The sequence below is a fragment of the Monodon monoceros genome, unplaced genomic scaffold (assembly GCF_005190385.1).
Source record: "Monodon monoceros isolate NGI ecotype Baffin Bay Population unplaced genomic scaffold, NGI_Narwhal_1 Super_Scaffold_16, whole genome shotgun sequence".
Taxonomy (NCBI): Eukaryota; Metazoa; Chordata; class Mammalia; order Artiodactyla; family Monodontidae; genus Monodon; species Monodon monoceros.
This window is the reverse complement of record NW_021703772.1, coordinates 77,756,505-77,774,938: the sequence shown is the minus strand read 5'-3', so window position 1 is coordinate 77,774,938 and position 18,434 is coordinate 77,756,505. Positions and strand designations below refer to the sequence as shown.

Sequence of the window (18,434 nt, the reverse complement as noted above, 5' to 3'; positions counted from 1 at the left end):
TACTTTCCAAAACTTGTAATCACCCAATTTGAAACTGTTTGCATATTGGCACTATATTAAAGCGTGTGTAGCATGCGCAGAGGTGAAAATGGAAATTTACTGTAGGAACCCTCCATTTATGATATGTCATGATCATGTACATAAATCTGCAGAATGGGGCATCCATTTTTTTATGCCTTTAGATTAAACATACTGCTTGGAAAGTTGCCCTTTTTTCATCTCTACCTATTTGATTTCCACAGAAGTTCACTCTCGCCTCTGTTTTCTCCTATACAGAATATCCTAAGTGAAGAAGGGATAGGGATTGAGAGGACAAGAAGAAAAGAGAAGGCTGTTCTTTTCTTGTAATCCATAGCCTTTTTGCTGAGATGACTTTACTAACCTGATACCACTTGACAAAGGGGGTAAGGTAGTCAGCTGTGATGGATCTCTATCTTATTCTTTCCTAAACCACCTGCAGGGGTTTGGGCCAGAACAGAGACCCAGGGAAGATCTCACAGTTTAGAAAAAGAGGTTAAAAATGAAATTAAACCTCTCAAAGGCAGGATGTGTTACACTGTCGCTGACTTTTTAGGAACGGAGCAGCTGGCTCCTGACTTTCACTTTGAAATTAATTAATGAATTAATTAATTTAAAAGTAAGGTTTTATTTATTTTATTTTTGGCTGTGTTGGGTCTTTGTTGCGGTGCGCGGGCTTCTCACTGCAGTGGCTTCTCTTGTTGCGGGGCACGGGCTCTAGAGCGCAGGCTTAGTAGTTGTGGCGCATGGGCTTAGTTGCTCCACGGCATGTGGCATATTCCCAGACCAGGGCTCGAACCCGTGTTCCCTGCATTGGCAGGCAGATTCTTAACCACTGCTCCACCAGGGAAGTCCTGAAATTTATTTTTAAAGCGCTTTCACTCAAAGTCAGCAAGTCAGGGCAGGGGCACTGATAAGGGCACTAAATTGAAGTAAAAGCCAATTAATAGGTTTTATCACTGCATGAAAATATATGCATATTAGTACTTTGAGTGAAGAGAAATGTAGCTCTGACTGTATTTGGCTATTTCCCACCATTTCTTTCTTCCTTCCTTCCTCTTTTTTTTTTTTTTTTTTTTAATATCCATGAGTCATTTGCCTTCTCTCCAGTTTGTGGCTAAACTAAGTGAGATGAAGGTGCTAGCAGGTCCTTAGGATGTCGTGGACCATCTCTACATTTTAGAGGCAGTGTCTGGAAAATCAACCAAAAGGAACTATAATGGCTGTTTTTCTCAACTCCTAAATTAGAGTGTTCTTATGGGTCACTGAGACAGAATATGTGAAACCAAGATTGCTCTGAAAAATCTGGACCCTGTGGTTTTGTGCAGCCACCAAGGAGGGCTAGTTTAAATTATGCAGTCAGAACCCATAGATCTGACCAATGGAGAGGCCTCAGAGAGGCTAAGAGGCTTGAATTTCAAGAGCACAGCTAGTCATCTGATTTGATAGTAAGTTCTAGCTTTCTTCAGTCTCCTACCAGTTTTAAAAGGGAATTTTTTTTTTTTTTTTTACCATTTCTAAGCTTTTAATTATCAGCACTTAAAAATGTCCAATGTCTTCTGAGACCTAGCCATATTGGGAGTAATTTAAAATAAATCAAATGAAAATAAGGATCTAGAAGTAGATGCTGTGAGAGCGTGTATGTGGTGGTGGTGAAATGAAACTTCAGCCTCTCCTAATAGCCATCCCCTTAGTTCTGGTCAGCTCTCATAACAAAGCCACTTCGTGAGACCCAAAAGGCAGTGTTTTCTTTGCCAGTGTTTCCACTTTAGGTCTCTCTCTTTTTCTTGGGGGGGGGCACGCGGTTTGTGGGTTCTTAGTTCCCCGACCAGGGATTGAACCTGGGCCCTTGGCCGTGAGAGCACGGCGTCCTAACCACTGGATGGCCAGGGAATTCCCTAGGTCTCTTTTAGATTAAATGTTATATACTTACACGTGGCTATGTTGAGTGCATACTTTTTGTCACAGCCTGCCTGAGGCACTTGGGGGGAAGTACGAGGCAAGCTATCTACTTTTTCCACCTTACTGTCTTCTGGAACTGCCTGAAGACCTGAGGTTACATTATGCCGATGATAGGACTAGAAGAAAGGATGAGCTGGAGGATAAAACAAACAACCACCACAAAATCCCCCTAAAAACAAAATTTTAAAAATAGGCGTTCTGAATCCACCAGGTTTTTTTCCTTCCTTTAAGACAGAAACCTCAAGGGACTGCTCATCCTTAAAGACACACGGTAGAATTGTCCCACTGTTGTTCTAATAGCTGTCAAAACTGGTTTCTGTAGGAGCCATCGTGTGCATAGCTGGTGGACCTTGTTGGCTTGGTATTCCTGGAGGAAGGCAACCACTTTGCATTGCTGTTGGCAGATGTACCCCAAGATCACTTCTGTGATAGAATAGCACAGCTTTTTACTTATTACTTCTTGGAGTTTCCAACCCAGTGAAGGCTTGATGGGGTATCACATGTTCTTTGAAGGTGGATGTCCTGGAGGAAATCTGTGACATGCGGTAACAGGTGTTTATCCTCAGTACCTGACCACTCTGCTCCATCTTCTAGGCGTTGTTATGAACAAATAAAAATGTGTAAACATTCTCAGTGAACTGCGTACGGATCCACCATTCAAATGCAAAGTGGTATCATTTTAAAATGAATTTTAAGAAGCATGGTATTTGTCACACCTTGGCTTTGATGATGGTGCGTGGTGCCTGCGACTTTTTAAAAGGTTTTAACATTCATGGAAAAAATTAAGTAAGTCATTATCCCTATTGAATTTCCAGAAGCCCATAAACACTGGTCTCTCATTGGCTAGTTGAGTGTTTTCTACAGCTCAGTGTGCCAAGAAGGAGTTGAATGTGGATTTGGAATCTGGCCTGGATTTCAGTGGTTATGTTGTCATGTCCCTAGTCTGCCTGATTCCCCGTGCAGTCTTGGCTCCTTAAACAAGCAGGCTCCAGATCAATTGTGGTGGAAGAAAAGGACAGTTAGCAAGTTCCTGTTTTAGAAAGTTCCTTACAGGTTATCGTCAGCCTCCTAAGCAGTAAAATACAAGGAAGAAACTCGTACACTTTTTGACCCCTCGTCGCTCATGCTGAAATATTATGGTTTTCTTAGTTGCCATATTTAAAAGCTCCTACCTCATGTGTTATAGTCTAGGCCTTACTCCATAGTTCCTTTCAGGCGGTGAATGTTTCTGGTGGAAAAAAAACAAGTTTTCACTGTGTCCTTTTCATGGTAGAGCATGCGATGAACTTTGCCAATGATTTTTTTTTTTTTTTTAACAGATGGGTCAGAGAGTTTCTGAATGAAGAAAATAAAGGTCTTGATGTTCTAGTAGAATATCTGTCATTTGCACAATACGCAGTAACGTAAGTAAAACTTGGCTTGTTTCCTTTTAAATTTTATGTGGTCACAGAAGTTGCATCTCAGTGGTAAAATTAGGTACCACACTGAGGGGAGACACCCAGAAGCAGATGTGGTAAGGTTTAAGGAGGTTTGTTTATATTCAAGTAACTAAAAGCAAATCTCATAATTGTTGTTAGAAATGCTTTTAAGGCAGAAATAAAACAGGGGAGTAAAACCACCCTTAGAGGAGTGCTTATTTCAAAAAGAAGTGCTTTCTTTAGTGCTCAAGTTATGTATATCCATATGGTAGAATACTGTAGCAATTATTGGAAGAGGTATATGATATATTGTTGAGCGAATAAAGCAAAGTACAGAGGAGTGACTCCCTTTTTATTAAAAAAAAAAACAAACTTGTATATGCATATTTGTAGGTGTTAGTAAATACAGAGAAAATGATTGCAGAAGTAGGTACCAAACACAGTGGGAGTGGAGGAAGTGGAGTCAGCAAGAGGTTTTCCCTTTTTAATTTATATGTATTTGTATTGTTTTGACTTCCCCTTCATAGGGGGAAGGGGAAAAAATAGGGCAGAGCAGGAAAAAATTTTTACTTATTTCACCTTTCCTTTGTTGATTCATAAAGTTTTCTCATTTGCTAGGCTTCTGGAAAGATTTACAACAGGAAAGGAAAGTGTACATTTGAATGAGACGTTCTCTTCTCCACATTTCCTCTTTAATCAAAAACTATTCCAGTATCCACTCTCACATACACAGATTGAGGAAATAATACTGTATTCTTAAAATTTTTATTTATTTTTTTGGCTGTGATGGATCTTCATTGTTCCGCACGGACTTCTCACTGCCGTGGCTTCCCTTGCTGTGGAACACGGACTCTAGGCACGCAGGCTTCAGTAGTTGCAGCATGCGGGCTCTAGAGCGCATGGGCTTCAGTAGTTGTGGTGCGTGGGCTCCATAGTTGCGGTGCATGGACTGTAGGGTGCGCAGGCTCAGTAGTTGCGGCTCGCGGGCTCTAGAGCGCAGGCTTAGTAGTTGTAGCGCATGGGCTTAGTTGCTCCGCAGCATGTGGGATCTTCCGGGACCAGGGATCAAACCCATGTCCCCTGCATTGGCAGGCGGATTCTTAACCACTGCACCACCAGGGAAGTCCCAATACTGTATTTTTAATTTGATTGGAAGACATTTCAGCCTAGGTGGTGTTTTTTTTTCTTCTCAACTCTTCTTTTCAAAGCAGGAACTTGTTTTTTATATTGCCCCACTTTAAGATCTAACCAGATGTTATCTTAAAATCCTCATCGCTTCCTGGAGAATTTGTGAAGAGAAAACTATAATTATTCCTACCTTATAGCTGCAGAAAGTAAAGTGTTAACTGAAACTGGCCTGATGAGTTTCAGTTTTGATAACTCATATATGATATGGAATATAATAAGAAAACCCAGTAGATAAGTTCTTATCTTCCTTATAATTCTAGTTTTTGTAGCATGCTCTTCCAAACGTTGTTCCTTATCTACCTCCATTACATTGAAAACTGCTAATCTCCCTTACAATTTATATTATATGACAAAACAGAATAGGAATATTATCCTGTTGCATATTTTAAAATCTGGAAGAATATTTATTGAGGAATTAAGGAAGGGCTAAGAAACTACAGGAATAATGGGAAAGAATTGCATGCTGTTTGTAATATGTTTGCTGTAATTAACCCCTTACCCCATCACGATAGAACTTGTAAACGAGCTTTCCCTAATGCATCTACACACGAGACCAATGGGAAAAGGTAGTGCTACTCTGAGGGAATTCTTCTGGTCTGCAGGCCAAGAGCAAAGACAACAAAAGATCAGAACTCAGAGCTTTTGGTTCCTAATCTTCTACTTTTTTGGGGGTGGGGTGGGCATTAGCTTTACATTCTTTGCTTAATAGTTTTATTTTTGTTTTCCTTACAAAATTAATTACATGAAATTTTATACTTTAATTACATGAAAAATTATATATAGATACATAATTTATGTACATACTTTCTTGAAACTAAATGGGCTGAAAAAAATTTCTTACTATTCCTCAGCATGTGACAATTTTCTAGCTCACGTAATGTGAAATAACAGACTCATGTGCCTTCCCTAAAACGGGAGCTTTCACCAAGGTATGTGTTTCTTTTTTCTGCTCAGTGAGAGTCGGAGATGAGCTGAGAGGAGCATAAGGATGCTGAACAACTGAACATATGGGGGCTGCAGAGTGGCTTGGCGGGAGTCGTAATGACATGAGTGACCTTGGGATGCCCCCTAGGTTTACCTTTTCCAGTGTCAGTTATAGGCTTCTATTTTTAGTCCTTAAGGATCTGTTAGATTCCTCAATTCCACCCCTTTTCTGTTCACTGCTTCCTGTATCCTAAGGAATGACAGAATTGTTAGACCCATTCAATGACTTTGTGCATCGGTCTCTGTTATCTGGATTACAGTTTAATAAATGGAGAGCATAACCTAGTTTACAGATGGTAGTTCTAACCAAATATTTAATTTTGGCAGTCATGCTTGTATAAAAAGTCATACTTGCTATTTCCAATATGTGTTGTTGATGTTTTTTTCCCATGATACCCTCCAATATCTTCCAGATGCTATTAATTATGGCTGCATTGTGTTTATTTTCTGTCCGATCAGGTGTTGCTTGATGGAACTATGGGTTGAAGCAGTTGATAAAATGTATTTTTGAGAAAGCAGAGCTACTGACTTTGGAAGGGGAAGAATGCACAGAACACAAAGGCCTGTCTGTTTAAAAGTTCCTAAAATTATACAAGAATGAGCAATTTAACTAGCCATTTATTCTAACATGGTGAACATGAGTAATAACCTCAAAAAATGTCAGAGAAACAACAGCCCTACTTTAAAGAGCACCACATTGGGAAGAGATTCCAAAATCAAAGCAAATTCATAACTTTGCAAGTAATGTATCACATATGGTTGGAAAGGTACACTTGCCAACACACTAGGCGAAAATGCTCAGTGAAACTTGACGGAGAGGAATAAATTAGTATAAGCCTAACATATTGACTTGTTAAAGCAAAATGAAGACAGCTCTGAGATCTTTCTTCCCCATCCCACCATAGCTCATTAGTAATCGGTAAGTCAGCAAGCCTTATAATAAGATACGAATAACACATCCCTATTTGTCATTCTGTATTTTCAAAGGTAACGCTCAGTCCATGAAAATTCGTTTGTATTCCATTTTCAGGTTTCTTTGTTTGCAAAAACTACCCATATTAAGGTGCAGAAGGAGTTGGAAGGAGTGAGTTTTGCACATCCATGTATTTGTGTGAATGTGAATTAAGTCTTTAGTGGCATTTCTCTTTTGTTTTAGTTTTGACTTTGAAAGTGTGGAAAGCACTGTGGAGAGCTCAGTGGACAAATCAAAGCCCTGGAGTCGGTCCATCGAGGACCTGCACAGAGGGAGCAACCTGCCTTCCCCCGTGGGCAACAGTGTATCCCGCTCGGGAAGACATCCTGCACTGCGGTGAGTGCCTTGATTCAGGAAAGAGGCAGATATGTCAGGACAGCTTCTGTTGAGGATCCTGGGCCATGTATTGCTGTATCTTGCCACACAGCACTTGTGTTGTCAGTGATTGCAAATGCAGGTTTCTTTGGGAGTTCATGGAATCATCACTGGGGCAATACTCAGTCACTTTCAATAGCTTTCTGCAGATACCACTCCATTCAGCAGAGAAAAAAAAAAATTCTGCTGCCAAATGACACAACAGAGTAGTCTCCATAGGCAGATAAGTTTCTGAAACCAGGAAGGTGCTGATATACTGACTTGGCCTCTGTTTCCTGGGTAGAGGCAGCACATCGAGATCTGAGGATCTCAAGAACTTGATGCTGTTTAAACCCGATTCCTCTCTTCCCTTCCTCCCGTGATAGCTCAGGTGTGTGTTCTGTGGGATGTGTTCTTAGACATAGGTACAGAATGCTGTAGTGATCATTTTTATTAAGGAGATGCCTTTAAGCAGTGCTCCTTTGGTTGGGTGTGCTCTCCATTGTCAACCTTCTATTTCCTCCTAGGGATTCCTTCTCCTGTCTTTTCTGGCTGAAATACCACCGTGCTAAGTTAGGATGGGGGATGAACACCTGGGTGTAATATCACTGAGATTGTTCATTCACTCAGACCTACAACCATTCACTGAAAAATACTTCTGAGCTTCTGTAATTTGCTAGCCACTGTACTCAGAGTTAGTATACATGGGCGGGTAAATCAAAACTCCTGCCCGACAAGACAGAGTTATCATCTAGAGCAAGTTCATAAAGGTTTCTATGTTGCAGGAGTTTAATAAAAATTTTTATTAATAAGCCCCTCATTCCCAAATGTTGCTTACTCTTTGTAGCTTGACAATTTTATCTCGCTTATTTCAGGCTTGATCTGGCAAGTGGACGTTGTTCCTGTCACTATTTAAGATCACCATGGGTGTTGGGTCATTGTAGTAAAGTCCATGTGTCAGGTTGTGATCAGTGAATACGTGGCTTTCAGACCTTTTGTATTTGGTAGCCTTTTTATTACCTCTTGTCCCTTTGACTTGGGTTTTGGTCATGGAAAGTTAAAGTCTTTAGAATGAAGTTCAGTTCTGCTCTGGGATTTGTTGTTTGAATGCGATGCTTCCTATCAAGCATTCAGATTTTCCTTGTTTGGAAATGCCAAAAATATTAACGGCTTTGGAATGATTCAGTAATAATGAAGAACCATGTTTCAGTTCATCTCACAGTATTTGCAATAGGTCAAAGGCTATATAACCTGCTGGTCTGTGTGAACTTTACATGTGGACAGAGGAATATGTGGGCTGATAGAGAAGTTGAAGGAAGGCCAGTTGTGCCTGAAGAATTCCCTAATCACCTTGTAACTCGAATGGAAACTCTTACCATTAGTTTAGCTATAATTATGTGTAAGAAATTTAATTGACAAAGTACGTTTTAACTTGCTTTCTCCTCATTTCTTAGCTGGAAAGTATCATATATTGGCCAGCTACCATCTTAACCGGAAGTCATTTTTCTGACTAATAACTCATTACACCTATTTTCAAATTACTGAAGACTGTTATTGAGAGTACATTGTTTCTGGTAGAGTGGAGGAGTCGGAAAAATAGGGGAAACATCTCACATCCAAGGAGAGTTGTGATCCTGGACCCTGGACAGCACGGTATAGGGACATCAGTGTCCAGCCTGATTTGCCTCACGGTTGGCTTAAGGTAGATCCTGCTAGAATTCATTTTAAATTGGAAAAAAAAAAAAAAAGAGAGACCCCAAGTATAGAGAGAAAGACACGATGGAAATGCTGTTTTGAGAAACTTGGGAACCGTTGTGACATTTCTGATTGGCAGGTGTGCTTGAAGATGACCAACTAAGAAACGAGCGTCACATTCTTTTTTGTGCTTAAACAGTTTCAAGCTCAGGAGTGGAACATTTGAAATTCCTTTGGCTCTCCATCATGGGCTCTCAAGAAAACCAATATGGCAGTAACTTTCATGCCACTTGTTGACTTGAATTTTTGTTTTTGTTTTTAAATGATGTATATCAGTGATATTCCAGCTCTTGTGTGCATGGATTCTAATTCTGTATTTGGTCATTTGATAGCATCTCTGACTTATAAAAACAGCAATCAGAAGTGCAGGCGCACGGTACATGTTGCTTTTCATAGACCCAAAGATTGTTTATGTCTTTTTCTCTTCCTCCTCCTTCCTCTCTCCCCTTTCTTCCTCTGCTGCCTCTACTTTTTGGCTTTCTTTTTGTTGGCCTTCTTTTTCATTCTGCCATCTCATTTCTTTTTTTTTTTTTTTTTTTTTTTGCGGTACGCGGGCCTCTCACTGTTGTGGCCTCTCCCGTTGCGGAGCACAGGCTCCGGACGCGCAGGCTCAGCGGCCATGGCTCACGGGCCTAGCCGCTCTGCGGCATGTGGGATCTTCCCGAACCGGGGCACGAACCCATGTCCCCTGCATCGGCAGGCAGACTCTCAACCACTGCGCCACCAGGGAAGCCCTGCCATCTCATTTCTGATCGCCTTGTCCTCCTGTCTCCTCTTCCTCCGGTTCCATTCATCTCTTGCATCACCGCCAGATTGGTTTCTCTGCCTGAGTATCTTCATTTCAAATGCCACCAGAGCTGCTTCTCTCCCTGTTGCCTCTGAAGTCGCTTCAGTTTACACACTGATGTTGAGGCTTCAAACTGGAAAATCTCATAAGTCATGGGTGAAAATGTCGCCCAAGAGAGCTTATAGTGCATGGCGACAGAGTATGGCAGCTGCTCTCCGTGTTATAATATGATAACTGCATGGCTTCTTGCCATCACTCTACTGGGGTAAAGCCCAGTGCCTTTTAAACTTTGATACACTCTGTTAACATATTATGATTCTTCCTTTTAAGAATTTGAACCTTTAGGCTATATTGCAGTTTAAATATTATTACAGTTCTTTTTTTTGATGGATAAAAGGATACTAAGTCACGTTCGGTAGAGATGATTTATTCTGGTAGCTTTTTTTGATTAGAATATATTTTCTGTATCCAAATACAGATTTTAGTTCCCTCATCTCTATCTCCAGATAATAATGTAGATTCAGTAATCTTACCCTATATCACTTAGCAAAAGGGTTGGTTAAACTTGGAGGAAGAAATGAGTTGTCAAGAAATTTAAAACACTTTATAGGGACTTCCCTGGTGGCGCAGTGGTTGAGAATTCCCCTGCCAATGCAGGGGATGCGGGTTTGGGCCCTGGTCCAGGAAGATCCCATATGCCGCGGAGCAACCAAGCCGTGTGCCACAACTGCTGAGCCTGCACTCTAGAGCCCACGAGCCACAAATACTGAGCCCGCATGCCACAGCTACTGAAGCCCACGTGCCTGGAACCTGTGCTCCGCAACAAGAGAAGCCACCGCAATGAGAAGCCCGTGCACCGCAATGAAGAGTGGCCCCGACTCTCCGCAGCTGGAGAAGGCCTGCACGCAGCAATGAAAGACCCAGCGCATCCAAAAATAAAAATAAATAAATACATTAAAAAAAGCATACACTTTATAAATGGGGCTTGATTAAAGAAAAGGAAAAACGCTCTGTTTTTAAACAAAATTAGAATGATGCACACTCTCTTCGTATTTAGACTTTATTTTTTAGCTATTTAAAACAGATTAAGTATTTTATGACATGACACTCACCAGGAGTTGTATCAACTATTAGATTCTGTATTATCATAAATTTGTCAGGTTGGCAGTTGTAAAAAATGTTTGTTGATGCAGTAGAAACCTGGATTGTGCTGTTTCATAAGCTTAGAGTCTGGTGTACCTTCAGTTAAGATAGATTTCTGTTAACGTGGCTACAGATCTAGCTAAATTAAATGATGCTGTATATGCATATATGTGCACACTAGATTTTTGAAGACACGGGTCTTATTTTTTAAGAATGTCATGGTTAATGCTATTAGACTTAAGTAAGCAGTGCCATAGATAATAAATCAGTGTTCCAAATTTTAAAGGAAAAGGGTGGAGCACTAAAAGCCTGGAGGAAGGGATCAGATGTAAACTGGGACTTTGGGTGATGGCCAGAGTTGCTCCTCAGGGTGAGGAAAGGCTGCTCCAGGTAGAGGTAAAGTGAATGAGCATACGACGAGCAAAACCTTACATCAAAGATCAGACATGTTTGGGAAAGAGGGGAGAACCTGTCATTTCTGGTACAGAGGGGTGGAGGGCTGTCTAATGGAGAGATTGGGTCATAGACATACCAAGCTGGGTAGACCTTGTATGCCATCCAAACTGACCTTCCCACTGTGGTGAGGAAACCAAGATCTACATTTCCTTTAATATATTATTAACTCTTACTTATATTTCTTTCTAAGATTTCCTAGAACAAATTTCATTGCTTTTCCTGAAATTATTATCTTAATGGAATGGCATCTCTTGAATAGTCATCATCTACTATTTAGCACTTATATACTTAGTGGGTTTACATGAAGAGTTCAAGTTTACATCCTTGTTTACACATTTTAATGCAGTAATCCCATTCTTGGCAATGTTTTTCATAGGAGTAATTTTTAAAAAGTATTTTAAAATGGGCACAAAGATATTGGTAGCATTGATATAATTTTTATTGGGGAAAAAGCTTTTGTTGAGTGTCCACTGTGTACCAGGCACTGTCCTAAGAGCCTTCTGTGATTATTCACTGCTGACAATGGCTCTATGAGATACATAGCTGTTACTATTACTATCCCTATGAGGAAACCGAGGCCTCTAGTGGTTAAGCCACTTGCCTGGGATCAAACAGTGAGTGAAGGAGGTAGGATTTGAAGTGAGGTGCCCTGACTCAAACTGTCACACCATGTGATCCTGCCTGTATATTCACAGGATGATTTTTTCCTCCATAAATATTATTGTTTTAAGATCAGTGTGTCCACATGGAGTTATGTTAAGTTGTACCGTGCAGGAGAAGATTTGCTAATCCTTCCCAGGAGATGTGCCTTTTTCTACTTTATCCAAAGGTGCCAAATGCTCTAGTGGAGACCATGGTCAATGTGTTAGAATATTTATAATTATTAGAAGATAAGGTCATATAGAAACATGAAGAATGTTTCCTAAATGAATGACAAGAGTAAGATGGAAAGTTCTCTGTTAATATAGTTTTATTTTCACCTATTTGCAATGGGAAGGCGTTGAAAGGAAAGTTTATTAAATGAAGATAGTGACTTTTTATGGAAGGGGAGATTATGAATAAACTTTTTTCTTTTCAGGTTTTTGTTCAACTCTTTTTGTTGATGAGGCACTTGAGGCCCAGCTTGAAGACCTTGTTCTCTAAGACCTAAGGAATTAGGTACTGCAGACCTATTTCCATGTATGGCCCATGTGGCTCATTGGCCTTCACTGCAATAGATACTTCTGTTCAAAGCAGTTTTCTTGATCTCTTTGTAACAGTGATCCTATTTAAACATATGGAAACACCAGCTCTGTACCAGTTTGCTTATAAAGTAAGTGGTATCTTGAAAGAGTTGAGTTCTTTTAAGTTCTTACAAGTTTTTATTTCAGCAGGAGCATTTTACCTTGAGTTTTAATTGCTGGGGGTAGAAGATCACCTAACCTCTTAACTTAAACTGTTATAATATCACATTAAATATATCTTCGGGGGCTTCCCTGGTGGCGCAGTGGTTGAGAGTCCGCCTGCCGATGCAGGGGACACGGGTTCGTGCCCCAGTCCAGAAAGATCCCACATGCCGCGGAGTGGCTGGGCCCGTGAGCCATGGCCACTGAGCCTGCGTGTCCAGAGCCTGTGCTCTGCAACGAGAGAGGCCACAACAGTGAGACGCCCGTGTACCGCAAAAAAAAAAAATCTTCGAATTCTATAGTTAGAAGCCAAAGCACTTTCTATGTTGATTCCCAACAAGGAGGTTGAACTCAATTTTGTTCATTTTCCAGCTTCTATAAATTAAGAATGTAATTTCTGAAACAATCATTATTCTCTTTTCTCTTCCTTCTTCTCCCCCCAAATTCTACAAAATCAACTCAGACCTTTTACAGTTGTCATGACTGAGAGTTGTAATCTGTATTCTATTCTACGTTTATTCAGTTTCCTTAACTTTGTTTATTCTAATATTTCCCTATGGAAGGATCTTGAAGAATTTACCCTAGCTGCCAATTTAAAGGGGAAACTCTACAAAGAAAAATATATTTAAACAGTTATTTTCAAGGCTTGAATTCTCTCTGTTCACCAGATGAGATGGCAGGTGCTGATTAAAATTTTCATTAACACTTACTTTAGAAGGAGAGAAAATACTGCAAAGGAGTGGAAGAAAAAAGAACAATGAGGAGCTGATCATTATAGCCAACACCTGAGTTTTATTTCTGAGGAAGGAGAACTGTTGAAGACCTTCCTTAACCTGCTAGACTGTTGACCTGAAGATCAAAGGTCGCAGAAAATGCAGTACCCAGTACCCATCTATAAAATAAAGACTTTCTAAAGTCCTAGACTTTCCAAAAATAATATGTAACTACAAATTGTCACTTTGCCTTTTCAGCACATTTGTAAGCAGAAACAAGTCAAAAGTGTTAGGTTGTTGTGTTTCAGATTTGTGCATTTCTTTTTTATTTGGTGTTGTAAACAGAGAAAATTGTACTTGGGTTGAGTGTACATTCCACATTCTCAGCTTGGAACTTATATTAAGGGCCTTGCTTATGAAAATGGTGACAGCCTTAATCGTAGCTTGTGGGTGCACCATACCGGCAGATTTGCCAGACATTTCCCACTGTGAGAAAGACTGATTCACTTGTTCCACCTCTTTATTGGGTCTTTTCTGTGATGGAAAACTGACTAGAAGAGGCTATGTGGAAATGGAAAAACAAGTCACCTGGCCAGGGCATTGTTGGGTTCTGTCTCACAGATTCTCAGATCAGATCTAGGACCTGCCTCATAGGTTGTGAGATTAACAATTCCTATAAAGAACCTGGTGCAACAGTGAGTAGTCAGTAAATAACTACATAGAATTGAGGAAAATACTAAAGATGACTCAGCAAATTCCTACAGGCCTGGTCTAGTGTCTTCATCTGCAAGATTTGTTGCATACTTAACATGTGAAGGGTGCTTTGTCAAGTGCTGAGGATACAGAAGGATACATGGAATAATATGTTTGTACATGATTCATGACTGATAAAAGAATTTTTCATACTTACATCGTTATATCTTCATGAAATCTTGGGGAGGTGTTCAAGAGTTATTAGCCCCATTTTACAGATGAGGAGGCACAGAGAAGTTATCCATAGGTCGTAAGTGATAGAGCCAGGATTTATAATCAAAGTCTTCTGACTTCTTTACACTTTGTCAGTGACTTTATATATGATTTGATTGAGAAGCATGTGTGTTCACGCACATATGCACTAACACATGTTAAGTATCACTTGTGTATAACCAGAACTAATGATCTGGAACCTTAGAGGCTAGAGTGAACAGTCAAACCTAGGGAAGAGTCATGACTTGGTCTGCATGTGAAACAACATGAGGAAGGCTGGGAGGCGTGGGTAGGAGAGGGGAGAGGAAGGGAGAGTGGTATGAGCAGTGGGTCAGTGGTGAGACTGCGTGTTTTGTTTAGGAAACTGAATAGATGAGTCTGGCTGGAAGTAGCGTAGAGCCAGTTTATGTACTGCATTGAAGGCCAGGCTGTGGAATTGTCATTTTAGCTCATCGACAATATTTTATTGAAGATTTACGAAAAGAAGGGCCAAATTTGGATGAACATAGAAATATTTCTTTTGAAAAGTCACAGGAGTTAGATGGTTTCCTTGGACACTTCTCACCTAGGGTCATATCCTGATTAATTAGCCACTCCATAGCAAATGCCTTTGACGAAAGGAATATAATTGAAAATCAGAAAATTCAGACTATTGACCCTCCATTCATATGGTGGAGTCTGTTGATTCACTGATTCCATTCAAAAAGCATGTAATGAGACCTTTTGACTTACAGGTTGTGTTCTAGCTATCACCTGGTCCTCTAACAGGATATACAGATCAACAGAAAATTTCAGTAACTGATTTAAAAGAAAAAAGGTTCATAAGGAGTTTTGTGTACCCCGCCCCCCGCCCCATGTCTCTGTTTCTGTCTTTGTCTCTCTGTTTCCCCTCCTCCTTTACCCCCACTTTGAACGATCTGGGTTCTACTCTTTCAGCTCTGTTTCTTTTGGCTGTAGAGACAGAAAAGTGCTTGGGTCATTTTTTTTTTTTTTTTTAGCATCAAGTATTTTATGAGTTTAATTGATAGAAAAAATATGCCCAGGTGATGTCATGTCTGAACCGTAAGGGAGAGGAAACCTAAAACCCCAAATCTTGGTAAAATTCTATTAGCCAGACCTTGGAACCATAAAAGACTATTACAGTTATGCCAAACGATGTGACATACTTAATTGGCGTTGCATTCTGTTGGGCTGAACCCTTACATTAGCTTCCAGGGGAGTTCTAATTTATCTATTTATAGGTAGATATTAGTTTAATTTCTGAATAGTTAGACCTTTGAAGACACTTTTGGTAAGAGGCAAAAATATATACCTTGTCTTTTTCCTGTTGCCATTTGGACCTAGATATTACAAATCCCACAAATGTTGGCATGGAGACTCCACAGAATATTTTTGAAAACCTTTTTGCTGGACTCTGGGAAAACCTGGTTAGGTCAGTTCAGGAAACATTCCTTTCAAGGTTCTGCAGTAATATACTGTCCTTTGATAATACAGGCTCAGAGGGTGAGGCAGACATATAGAAAACTCACATATAAGAATATGTTTAGAAATAAGCATATGTTTTGAAGATAATAGATGGGTGATCAGACTTTTTTTAAGGCATCACTGGGTGAACAGTGGCTTCCGTTTGGTGTTGACTAAGAGCTTGGTGCTTTGCAGATGTAGATCTCTAAACAAATCCAGGATTTGATCACATCTAGCTTTTCGTCAGGATAGGTCTTTCTCCTGTACATCCAGAATTATCATAGACATGTTACTTATCATTCATTCTTATGTTATCACCCATTGTTATTTTTGTAAAGCATACTGCTTTTATTTTTTATTATTTTGTTGTGGTAAGAACCCTTACCATGAGATCTACTCTCTTCACAATTTTTAAGTGTATAATACATTGTTGTCGACTATAGGCAAGATGTTATACAGCAGATCTCTAGAACTTACTTACCTTGCATAACTGAAACTTTATACCTTTAAATCCCCACTTTGCCCTCTCTTAAGCCCCTGGCAACCACCATTCTACTCTCTGCTTCAGTGAGGTTGACTATTTCAGATACCTCATATAAATAGAATCATGTAGCATTTGTCCTTCTGTGATTGGCTTATTTCACATAGAGTAATGTCCTCAAGGTTCAGCTGTGTTATTACATATTGCAGGATTTCCTTTAATTGAAGGCTGAATAATATTCCAGTGTATGTATTTACCACAGTTTCTTCTTCTTCTTTTTGTAACTTTAAATTTTGATATCATTGAAAACTTAAAAAAAGCAACTATAGTACAATGATCCCCCTTATGCTCTTTACACAGATTCAACAATTGTTTTAACATTTTGTACCTAAATTTACTCTGCCATTTGCACATTTGCTTTGTAAACATACACACCTTTTAACCATTTGAGAATAAGTTACAGAATCATGCCCTTTTATACCTAATTATTTTAGCATAGGTACCCTAAGAACAAATATACCTACACTAAAATTATTATTTTAGTTACAATTTTAGTTATAACATGCTCTTAAATAACCATGGTATAATTATTAAAATCAGAACTTTTACATATTGACACAATTTTTAGTTCAGTTTCTTTAGTTTCATCAATTATCCCAGTCTATTTCATAACAGTTTTTTCAAATTCTGTCCAGAATCTAACGCAAGGATCATTTATTGTGCTTAGTTGTGTCTGTGTAGCGGCCTTTAACTTGGAACAGTTCCTTACCCTTTCTTAGTTCCCCGACCAGGGACTGAACCCGGGCCACGGCAGTGAAAGTGCTGAGTCCTAACCACTGGACCACCAGGGAATTTGCAACCCTTTCTCTTTCATGACTTTAATATTGTATGTGTATGTGAATATGTAAGTTAGTTTAATTTTTTATTGAGATATAATTGTTGTATAACATCGTGTAAGTTTAAGTTGTACAATGTGTTGATTTGATATATTTGTACATTGCAATGATTACTACCATAGCATCAGCTAAAACTCCTATCACACCACATCACTGCTATTTTTTTAAACCATATTTTATCCATATTTGTCCATTCATCTGTTGATGGACATTTAGGTTGTTCCTACATCTTGACTTTTGTGAATAATGCTACAAGGAATAGGTGAATGCAGATACCTCTTCAAGATTCTGGTCTCAGTTCTTTTAGATAAATACCCAGAAGTGGGATTGCTGGATCATTACATACAGAAGTTCTACTTTTGTTTGAGGAACCTCCATACTGTTTTCCATAGTGGTTGTACAACTTGCATTCCCACCAACAGTGTGCATGAGTTCTAATTTATACACATTCTTGTCGACACTTGTTTGTCTTGTCTTTTTTGATAATGGCCATCTGAGAGGTGTGAGGTGCTGTCTCATTGTGGTTTTGATTTGCATTTCCCTGATGATTAGTGAGCATTTTTAATATACCTGTTGGCCATTTGTATGTGTTCTCTGGAGAAATGTCTGTTCAAGTCCTTTGCCATTCTTTAATTAGATGATTTTTGTTTGTTTTTGCTATTGATTTGTGGGAGTTTCTTGTATATTCTGGATATTAAGGCCTTATCAGGTATTTGGTTTGCAAATATTTTCTCCCATTCCACAGGTTTCCTTCTCATTCTGTCTCCTTTACTGTGCAGAAGCTTTTTCATTTTGTGTTCCCACTTGTCTGTTACATTCCTAAACCTAAGGAACTAGTTCAGAGTTACTATAGCTTTCTTTTAGATTCTCTTACAATGAATGGCAGTTTAAGCATAGCACAACATGGCTCTAACCAGAACTCCAATGAACATTGTATGTAATTCAGGCTATGAATATGTACTTGGCAAGAGAAGTTCCTGTGTATTTAATCTGTGGTCAAGCAGATCCAAGAGAGCTACTTCCCCAGGTTTCCTTTGCAGACCTCTATTCTTTTTGCCTTCTGGAGTCCAAAATTCAGGTTTTACTTGCTTTGACATTTCTTAGAAGAAGTCAACTGGTTGCTCTCACTAAACAGTCATTCTGACAGGTTTTCAAATAGAGCTATTTTTTTTTTTTCTGCATAGCACCTGCTGCCAGTACTGTGCAGGTCGAGGTGCTCACAACAGGCTCCTGGGCAGATAGCGCAGGTGTCACTATAGTACTAAACAGAACACATTGTATAGGTTTCTTAAAAGATATTTGCAACAATTGCTTAGTTTTTTGTGCCTCTTACTCCTACTAGCATTGACTATAACTTCATTTATTATTATTTCATGTAACTTATAACCACTGGTTATAATTAATACTGGTTAATACTGGTTATACTGGTTAAAATTAATACTGGTTAATACTGGTTATACTGGTTAAAATTAATACAAGTGGTTAGAGTCA

At 39.4% G+C, this 18,434-nt stretch overlaps 1 protein-coding gene across 3 annotated transcripts in view; it reads left to right on the top strand.

The window, feature by feature from the left end:
- FMNL2 (formin like 2) overlaps positions 1 to 18,434 on the top strand; it is a 304,567-nt gene that overhangs the window by 211,633 nt on the left and 74,500 nt on the right. For all 3 annotated transcript variants that reach the window (XM_029225790.1, XM_029225791.1, XM_029225792.1), the window contains exons 5-6: positions 3,300 to 3,383; positions 6,727 to 6,879. In XM_029225790.1, coding sequence (XP_029081623.1) covers positions 3,300 to 3,383; positions 6,727 to 6,879 — 237 coding nt within the window. The remainder of the gene's footprint in view (positions 1 to 3,299; positions 3,384 to 6,726; positions 6,880 to 18,434) is intronic.